Here is a 10,741-nt window from a genome sequence, read left to right as displayed (position 1 = left end):
TTCTTCTTCAAGTCTAGGGTCTGGTATTGCATTTGGCTGTCATATCTCTTTAGTCTTACTTAATCTGTAACATTTCCACAGTCTTTCTGTCTTTTACATTAGCACTTTTGAAGAATATAGTCCTCACTACAACTCCTCCCCTGTCCTTTTTTTTCCCCCCTCTGGCCGTGCTGTGCGGCTTGTGGGATCCTGCAATAGAAGCTCAGAGTCCTAACCACTGGACTGCCAGGGAATTCCTGAACCCTGACCTTTTTAAAAATAGAATAATCCTCATTTTAGGTCTGTCTGACATTTCCTTGTGATTAGATTGAAGTGATACATTCTAGGCCAGAGTACCACATAGGTGATATTGTGTCCTTCTCAGGGTACCATATCTGTTCACCTTGGTAATGTTAATTTCAATGACTTGCTCAAGGTGTTTTCCAAATTCTCCATTATACAGTTAGTGTTTCTCTCCTCACTTTTGCATCTAGTAAGAACAATCCATGAGGAGACACTTTAAGATGATGCAAACATTCTGGTCCTCATCAAAATTTTCTCTAGGTGTAGCATCCATTGATGAATCTTGTCTGATCTAATCTTCATTATCATGGTTGCAAAAGAATGGTCCTCCAGGTCTAATACTACTTCCCCACCCACCAGTAAACCATTGAATTTTGTTACAGCTGAGGATTCCCTTTTCCCCTCATTTAATTTTTATTTACTGTCTCTTTATTATTGATATGGACCTGTGAATTCTCATTTTTTAGTGGTTTATAATTGATTGCTGTATTTCTTTTGATACTCAAATGCGTATATTTTTGCTTATGTAAATTACTAGGCAAATGTAGCTTTAGGCAGTTTACCAACATCCAGTTGGGTTATAGCCACTTAGCCCCTTCTAAAGTGTAGAAATTTGGGAGCCGCCGCTCTGTGTATGTGGCATACATATGTGTGCTTAGATATGAATAGACCATAGCACACAAAAAACTGATCGCAGGGCCTACTTTGAGAGGAGGAGACTGGGGGAGGGGGACAGGAGTTTGAGGTTGGAGGGAAATGTTCACTTTTGTAATATTTGAATTTTTTTAAAAATCAGGGACATGTAACAAGTTATCAGTTCTTTTAAAATGTTTGTTTTCTTGTTGAATTGTTATCAGCAAAATCAGACCAGTTTGGTTCTGCCACTGAGGAACGCATTTTGTTTTCCCTGTTACTAAACTTCTCAGCTTTATGTGAAAGCTTTCTAGGCACATAGTCTTCACTGCCTATTGTAGGATTGTTTGGGGATTACCCTTAGTTCAGGTCTATCTTTGAAAGCAAGCTTTGAGTACAGCACTGCAGATTTTGACCCCTGGCCCTCAGTTCTCAGAGTGTGACTCTAGCGCCAGTGTTAATGCAGTGTAATTGTCATGGTAGTGGAGTGCTGCTTCCACCCTAACCTTCATTCTAGAAAGTTTTGCAAGCTGGTAGAGGGGAGACTGTATGTGAAGTTGTTAGATCAAGTGCTCATTTCAAGCTAATTTGTCAATCGTTTGACTGCATGTGTCCTAGGTAAGTAATGATGGCTGGATTTGTTCATGGCAGTGCTTTGGAATCTTAATAATTCTCAGGGTGTCTGCTATTGGGTAGCTCTCCTTTCCACATTGTAGATAATTGAGACCATTTTTTTCCCTATAAATCTACACACAATATATCCTACAGTTTCCTCCTCACTTAAAATAAACCAGTACATTCAAGACACTCGATCTCACTGTGGACAAATCTCTGAACCTTGCAAAGCTCTGGATGCTCTGGCTCAGCACAGAGAGCTTTGTAACACACAACCCAGAGGCAAGCTCCGTTGGCCCCCTCACAAGCAGCCTTGTGTAATTACTCCTCCATTAAGCCTTGCATGCAGACCACACTGAACTCAACCATAGTCATCCTTCTTGAAAAAAAATAAAATAAAGTGGCCTTATTATAAACATGGGCAAGCTGGATTTTTTTGAGGGGCTTTTGCATTTTGGAGCCTTGTGGTTTTCTTCATCTATTTGATAATCATTAACATGCGCAGCAGTTAACCTTCCAGCAATGTGAAACTTTATATCTGAGCTTTGCAGCATCTGTCTTGAAACGCAGACTGAGGTTTGCTGAGGCTGTTTTTATAATCACTGGTGGTAAAAATCAGGAAGATGCAAAATGGGCGTGTATTGAAGTGTAGTTCATCCAACATTCTAGACCTTAAATTAGAGTGATGAGCATAAACACTGCAAACAGAGTTTTTTTTTTTTTTTTCCCCAACTAAATTGCAATTATATTTTAAATTACCTACAATTACCAGAAACCATCTCAAAGCTAGAAATTAACTTCTTAGGCACTGGTCCCAGCAGATCAGCTGTTAAATAGACCATCTTGTGTAGCTGACCTCCCACTCTAGTTTCACTCACACACAGCCTCACACAAACCAAGCAAGGCAGAGCCCCAGGGCGGAGCACACGTTTCACAGTCACGTGATAGGCGTGACAGCCCAACAGGATCGTGCAGCCATATTTTTACAACTTCCTAAATTACAGTTTCATCCAGGTTCATGGCGTTTTGCTGAAATACTGTGCTTGTTTTCTTTTTGCGAGCAAGTGACCATTTTATTTTAGATTTTAGTTGAATTATGTTATGCAGCAGGTTTTATCATCTGAAATTTAGGAGCCACTAGGACTATTCCTGACTAGCCACTGTGTGACCTTGGTTAAAGTTCTTATCTTCTGGGCTTCAGAATGGTAAGAATGGTAAGGGATGAGCAGTTGGGAAAGTGCCAGGTGGCCTTCCCTCAGAGCACCTGCCAAGTGGCCTACGTACAGGAGTAGATGCTTCCCCATCTTGTAGTCAGTCTGCTCCCTGGTCCTGTGTTGCCACCTCCCCTTCAATGAGAGAATGGGGATACTTTCTGGCTAGTATATAACTCAGCCCATAGTTGAGTTGAATTCAACATGGTAGAGTATTTAAAATGTTGACATTTATACTTAATACATTTCAGAATGGATGAACTAGTTTAAACCTCACGGCCTCATGTTTCTCCAGGAACCCATGATGATCCTCTTTCTCTTGAATCCAGTTTCTTGTCTTGAATTCACTCCCCTAACTGTCCCCAAAGTGATTTTTCTGAAATGCAGAGTAATGCCAATTTCCTTCTTAAAATTTTTCAAATTTTCCATTTGTCAAGAGCCATCCTGATTAGATCCCTGCCAGCTTCTCTGCTTCATGCTTCACTTCCACAGTATGAAATTATTTCCAATTCTCTCCCATACACCACTCTTGTATTCATGTAAAACACTTTGTTTTGTACTGTTGATTTTTTCTGGCTTGCTCTCCCTATCGCCTCTCCACTTGGCTAAATCTTATAATGGTGTTTAAGACTGTTTAGACCATACTTGGACTGAATGTTTGTGTCCCCTCAAAATTCATGTTATGGGCTTCCCTGCTGGCTCAGTGGTAAAGTATCTGCCTACAATGCAAGAGACTCAGGTTCGATTCCTGGGTCGGGAAGATTTCCTGGAGTAGGAAATGGCAACCCATTTCAGTATTCTTGCCTGGAGAATTCCAGGACAGAGGAGCCTGGTAGGCTACAGTCCATGAGGTCATAAAGAGTCAGACACAACTGAGCATGCCCAGCAAAATTCATATGTTGAAATCTTAACCCTCGATGTCATGATATCAGGAGGTACCTTCGGGAGGCGATCAGGTCATAGGCAGAGCCTGCATGAACAGGATTAGTGCCCTTAAAAAAGAGGCCCCAGAAAGATCCCTTGTCCTGTCTACCATGTAAGGTTGTAGTGAGAAGACAGCCATCACTGAGGAGGTGGACTTGCACCAGACACCAGATCTGCCAATGCCATCATCTTGGACTTCCTCATTTCCAGAATTGGAAAAAATCAATTTCTATTGTTTATAAGCTCCCCAGTTTGTGGTATTTTGTTATATCTGCCCAAACTAAGACAGACCATATTCCCCAGAAAGCCTGTCTGAAAGTCCCTACAGTCTGATAGATAGTGCTTTTTAATTTATTCATTTAATTAATATAAAGTTGAATGCCTATTATGTACTCAGTGGAATTAACTAATAAGGGTCATTTTCCTCTATGAGTCACTCTGCTCATCCCTAGGTATCAGGGAAGAGAGGAGAGTGTCCAAAGAGAGCGAGTTAGATTTCCTGGTGCACATTATGGGGAGGGCCAGATGGATGACCTTTAGGGCATGTTTGGGAGGCCTTATCTGAGAGCTGGAGAAGGGTGATGTAGAATAAATAACCACAATCATTTCTCTCAACTATGAACTCTATAGCTTTGCACAGTGGCAGTATCGTAGCCAATGAGGTTTATCTGAGGTGCGATTATTGCTAATTGAAAACTATGAACTCTATAAAGTTGAACTTGAGCCTAAAATAAAAGATGGTTTTTATTGGACTGACTAACAGTAAGTTTGGTTAATAATGTGCTAGGCCTTATACTATTCATTATACGATTATACTATTAATGCACCCTTCCTTATACTATTAATGATGTAATATTGGAGTTACATTAAAATAGTTAGTATGATTAGGGGATAAACCAGAAAGAGGATTTGTTTTGATTATTCTGTGCCCTATAAGTCATATCAGTGACTTGATTAAGTAATGCTTCTTTAACCCAGCTTCTGGGGGATTTTTGAGAGATAGACAAATTGGTGTAGAATTAAAAGGTGACAAATAGATGGGCTAATATATCTGCAATCCCTTTATATCAATAGGAATGGTTTCAGCATCAAGAGAAAACCTAACCAAAGTGACAAAGTATTTTACTCATATAACAAGCATTCTGGAGGTAAACAGCTGTTGGTGAAAAGTACGAAAAATACAGAGCCAGCCCTTCTCCAATTTTGTTGACCATTCTCTTGTGCTTTGCAAGATGGTTGCCATAGCTCTAGACATGAGTCTATATCCAGAACAGGAAGGGGGTGGCAGAAGGAAATGTGTGACAGTATCATTTCTCCTTTATATTAGGAAAGCAAGGATTTGCGAGAACTCCTGGAGACCCTTACTTACACCTCACTAGGGCTGAAACTGCCTCAATGGCTGACCCTAGCTTCAGGAGAGCAGGAAAGCAAATATATGGCTTTTCTAGTCTCTATAATGCAACATGTCAAGTAAGGTAGATTTGAGAATGGGAGATGGGCTAACCAACCAATGACTTCTGCCACATGTATACAGTTTAATTCTCTTAGAAGTCTTCAAGCTTCACTATCACTTATCAGTGCTTTGGTCTTTAGGACTCTTTTAAAGTAAAGGTGGCAGAAATATGAAGTTATACATTGTTTATAAATTTCCTTGGTTACTACAGCAAAGTGCCTGCATCTTCGACAGCCCATTTCATGCCTGAGGAAGAAGCATTTGCCTGTGGTGCCAGGGAAATTTTTTGAATCCACTTGTTTGGATAGTTTTGAAAAAAGTGCAAACAAAAATGTCTATCCTTGGTTTAATTTTTCACTCTTGTTTATCCATGGGTGCTTCTAAGAGCTTTTGCAAGTAAACCTTCCAAATCTTAAACTAAGCGTGGTGGGCAAACTATCTCACAGTTTACAACTGATCAAGAAGAATAACAATCCATTAATTCTGGTGAGGTAACCTCAGGAAAGGGGGCATGTGGAGTAAACCAGAGGGATTCTAGCAAGTGTGAAGGTTTGAAACCATACTGTATTCTCCCTGTGGTGGTATGTCCACAGACACCTCTCTGCTTTAGGAACACATGTGGCAGAATATGCTCTGATACAGTTGGCCTAAGAGCAGTACAGAGTAGTGTTTAAGATGTAAGCTCTGGAGCGAGTCTGTCTAGGCTCAAGTCCTGCTTCTACAACTTACTAGCTGTGTGACCTCAGACATGTTACATAAACTCTCTGTGCCTCTAAAGCAGACAGTAATAGTACTCAGCTGATGGTACCTATTAGCTTTTGTCATTGTATAGTGCTATTATATAATGGTAATGTCCACCAGGCCAAGTAGGTTCTTTGCTTCTTCACCTTCCCCCTTTTTACTGCTGTGCGACCCTTTGGACATTTGCCTATTATAGAGGAAGCACTTGTAAATACTCACTAATGTTTAAGTGCTTCAGAAGTAGTAGTACTTCATCACTCTGTGTACACTGTGCTATGCAATATGTATTATTATCACAACTTCATAGAAAGAAAAGGAAGTTGAGCAGAGTGGTGAAAGAACTTGTCCAAGCCACACAGCTAGTAAACTTGTTGGAATTAGAATTAGAACACACAAGTATTTTGGGCTCCAAGATCTGCACTTACTCCCTTTGTGGCATTATTGAATTGAGTTATAAAACTTAAATTAGCTCTTTATGTACATATCTTTTTCTCTGCATGTAATTTTCTCATGCTCTGTGGGAAAGATTTTGAGCCATAGGCATCTTTTAGGACATCTGCACAGCTCACAGTCATCTTCTCTTTCTAAAGACCGTTTCAGAATCCTAATAAAGGAGGCCCCACTTTTTCAGAATACAAAACCCTTCTTTCCTAAGAGCAACCCATTCCATATGAGTATCATAGGCCCGACTACAGGCTTACCAGAAGAGGCAGCATCACCTAGGTTATCCCAGTAAATCAGAGAACCCATCCCATAAACTACCTTAACTGATACAGGAACCGTACTTGATCAACTCACATCAGTAAATCATTCTTTCTTGGGACTTCTTCCTGGAGTTATTTAGGAAAACAAAACAAAATATATTTCCTCTCTTTTGGAGTTTTTAAGCTTATATAGAATTGGAGTCTTCAGCTTCCAGCTGTCATTCTGTTGGTGGAGAGGACCTGTTGAAGAATTAGAGTGTAAGGGCCTGATATTGTCATATATGATCCTTGAACCAGATGTACCTGAGGCCAGATGAATCTCCTAACCTATTTATGAGAGTTAACAAATTCCCTTAATTTGCCTATATTTTTTTGAGTTAGATTAATGCCACCTGCAGTGAAGAATATTTATTAATATGCTTATTCCCCTTCCTTATGCAAGGGTGTGAAAATCTTTTTCTTTTTTTAATTCAGAAACTTTGTATTAAGGATTTTACTTTAAATTGACACACATGTCAAATAAACATGGGGTAAACAATTGTATTTGCATGGAATGAAATCCAGAAGAATTAAAAATCTTCACTCATCCTGAAGATTTTACTTGGGTATTCCTTCCTTAGCTGTCATCATATAGCTACAATTGATGCATAGATGATGTATCCCCAGGACAGCAATATGACAGAATACAAAGCTGAATAAATTTGGCCCAGTGTGTGGCAACTCACTGGCTTCATGGTAAGAAGACGACAAAAGTTCAAAGCATGGGTATAGGATGCAGGCTCTAGAATAATCTCTGGAGTGGTTTAAAAAAAAAAAATCTCTTTTGAGTTTGTCTTTTTCTAATTTTCCATCCTTTCTGAGACTTCACAATTTGGAATTTCGCTTGTGCTTAGAGAATGGGACATTCAAAAACCAGAAAACAAAAGATAGGGAATGATGCTTTTGTTAGTATTGTCATTATTAAGGTGAAAGCAAGAAATTTCAATTGTAAATCATCCTGTTAGAATCAGGGGTGAATTTGAATCTTAGTAGGCAGTGAGGAGAACTGTTGGCCAGATCATTTATAGAACCATAGAACTATAGAATATTTAAAGAGGAAGCTGCTGCTGCTGCTGCTAAGTCACTTCAGTCATGTCCGACTCTGTGCGACCCCATAGACGGCAGCCCATCAGGCTCCCCCATCCCTGGAATTCTCCAGGCAAGAACGCTGGAGTGGATTGCCATTTCCTTTCTCCAATGCATGAAAGTGAAAAGTGAAAGTGAAGTCGCTCAGTCATGTCCGACTCTTAGCGACCCCATGGACCGCAGCCCACCAGGCTCCTCCATCTATGGGATTTTACAGGCAAGAGTACTGGAGTGGGGTGCCATTGCCTTCTCCGTAAAGAAGAAGAGACCTAAGCAATTCAATATTTTCATTTTATGAAAGAAAAAGCTGAAATCTAGAAGGTTAATCCACTTGTTCAAAGTCACAGACACAAGCCTGTCATCCAGAACTCCCTGGTTTCATCTGTTATTCTTTCACTGGATCGTGTTACCTTTTTTCTGTCTAAAATTGTCAGGCTGGGTCAAAACTAGATGTAATGTTCACAATTCATTTGCATCATGGAGAGGAAGGCAATCAATGAAGGAGCAGTTTCATTAATTCAGCACTAAATACAACTGCATTACATTAAAGCAGCAAAAGAAAATAAGCAGACAACACTAGACATAACCTCATACTTGACTAAATTGCAGTTTCTCGATCCATGATTCAAAGTCCAAGTTTCTCCAACCTTTCAAACTTGTTATCCTTACTCTCTTCAGTGCTGAAGAAAATTTATGAAAGCTTCCTCCCAACTCTGCCACGCTAAATACATACAGATAGAATAGAGATTCCCTCTTAAATTGAAGCTCTTATAGAAATAACTACACTGAAAAACTAATTTGTGGAGTATTTGCAAGTAAATGGATTATTGGCAATTCATAAAACAATTCATATTTATACCTTGAGGTTTTTCTGCTTGTTGTTGTTAACTCCTTGCATTCCTCAGAGAGATATATGACCTGTAGAGCAATGAATTATTTCATTCCAAATACATAGAATCATGGAATTTGGGGTGAGAAGGTTATTTAGAAACTGCCTGGTTCAATATTTATTGATGACGAATCCAAGACCTAGGGATATTAATTGACTGTATGTAACCCTGGGCAAGGAGCTGTTATGAATCCTTCCATAATGTCATCTGAAATTAACTTTTTCTTGAAAAATCTGAATTTTCAGGGACAATTGAAATTTGATAGCAGATAATAAAGTATATAAAAATATTTTTTACATTAATATTAGTTTGAATATGTAAATTAAATGAAAATATTGTTCATTTGAATGCTTAGTTAAGCTAAAATATATTTTCTTATCTTTTCACTTCCCTTAACAACCTCACTACAAAAAAGCCACAGCAAACATTCTAACAGCATATCCCCTCTATATTTAATATTTTACAATCTGATATTCAGTTCAGTTCAGTTCAGTCGCTCAGTCATGTCCCACTCTTTGCGACCCCATGAGTCGCAGCACACCAGGCCTCCCTGTCCATCACCAACTCCCGGAGTTTACTCAAACCCATGTCCATATTAGGGGAATACAAACAACAGAGTCCCCAGTTGGCCCTTGTGGTAAAGAACCTGCCTGCCAATGCAGGAGACATAAAAGACATGAGTCTGATCCCTGGTTTGGGACGATCCACTGGAGGGGGCATGGCAACCAGTTCTAGGATTTTTGCCTGGAGAACCCCGTGGACAGATGAATCTGGTGGGCTACAGCTCATAGGGTCACAAAATGTCGGACACAAGTTAGCACTAACTGAAGCAACTTAGCATGCATGCCCCCACACATGCATATTCTCATAAAATGTTTTGTTTAATATGCACTTGACCTTAAAAAGCAGAGACATTACTTTGCTGACAAAGGTTCGTATAGTCAAAACTATGGTTTTTCCAGTAGCCATGTATGGATGTGAGAGTTGAACCATAAAGAAGGCTGAGCACTGAAGAACTGATGCTTTTGAACTGTGGTGTTGGAGAAGACTCTTGAGAATCCCTTGGAATGCAAGGTGATCAAACCAGTCAATCCTAAAGGAAATCAACCTGAATATTCATCGGAAGGACTGATGCTGAAGTTGAATCTCCAATACTATGGCCACCTGATGTGAAGAGCTCACTCATTGGAAAAGACCCTGATGCTGGGAAAGGTTGAGGGCAGGAGGAGAAGGGGTCGACAGAGGATGAGATGGTTGGATGGTATCACTGACTGAATGGACATCAGTTTGAACAAGCTACAGGAGATGGTGAAAGACAGGGAAGCCTGGCTTTCTGTAGTCCGCGGGGTCACAAAAAGTTGGACACCACTGAGCGACTGAACAACAAACCTTAAAATGTTGTGTATGTGTAATAAAACATTTGGTCTGATAGTCCCCCATAGTGACACATGAAGAATTCCAGAGCAATCTGAATACCTCCTCAGAATCTTTGTGATCTGGTTGGTGAAATTAACCAACATGAAGAGCTCATAGCAAAAGTAATGTCCAGTTACAACAAGCACACTGGGTCACCAAGCCTCAGTAGTAAAGATAAAAAGGACTCTGCTGCTCTGCCTCACAAGGGGAGGCATCTCTTGAATGGGAGAAGAACAATTAGAAAATGCAGTAAGTATCTTGAGATGGATGAAACTGGAGCCCATTATACAGAGTGAAGTAAGCCAGAAAGATAAAGAACATTACAGCATACTAACACATATATATGGAATTTAGAAAGATGGTAACGATAACCCTATATGCAAAACAGAAAAAGAGACACAGAAGTACAGAACAGACTTTTGAACTCAGGTGGGATGCATGAGTCAAGTGCTCCAGCCTGGTGCACTGGGAAGACTCAGAGGAGTCGGGTGGAGAGGGATGTGGGAGGGGGGAGCGGGATGGGGAATACGTGTAACTCTATGGCTGATTCATATCAATGTATGACAAAACCCACTGGAAAAAAAAATAAATTTAAAAAAAAAAAAAGAAAAGAAAATACAGTAAGTATCTTAATCCAAGGAAAGCCAAATAGAGGAAACATGTGTTCATTACCTAATTCTGTATTATCCATTCTTTCAGGTGAAAAAGGAAGTTAGACTTGTAGGTACTTGCAAGCCTTATGTTTCT

General features: G+C 39.8%; 1 protein-coding gene and 1 non-coding gene across 2 annotated transcripts; one reads left to right on the top strand and one right to left on the bottom strand.

Annotated features, from left to right (window-relative positions):
* The first annotated feature begins 4,293 nt into the window (after positions 1-4,293).
* Positions 4,294-4,434, top strand: LOC136172826 (U4 spliceosomal RNA). Its single transcript, XR_010664147.1, has one exon. It is a non-coding gene; the product is annotated as a U4 spliceosomal RNA (small nuclear RNA).
* A 2,698-nt stretch (positions 4,435-7,132) lies between these two features.
* LOC136172642 (small integral membrane protein 27-like) lies at positions 7,133-7,297 on the bottom strand. Its single transcript, XM_065942041.1, is given in 1 exon segment — positions 7,133-7,297. A coding segment is annotated over 1 exon segment (165 nt).
* Positions 7,298-10,741: the final 3,444 nt, after the last annotated feature.

Source organism: Muntiacus reevesi, chromosome 7 (genome assembly GCF_963930625.1).
Source record: "Muntiacus reevesi chromosome 7, mMunRee1.1, whole genome shotgun sequence".
In the NCBI taxonomy this organism is placed as follows: Eukaryota; Metazoa; Chordata; class Mammalia; order Artiodactyla; family Cervidae; genus Muntiacus; species Muntiacus reevesi.
This window is presented reverse-complemented; position numbering and strand designations above follow the sequence as displayed.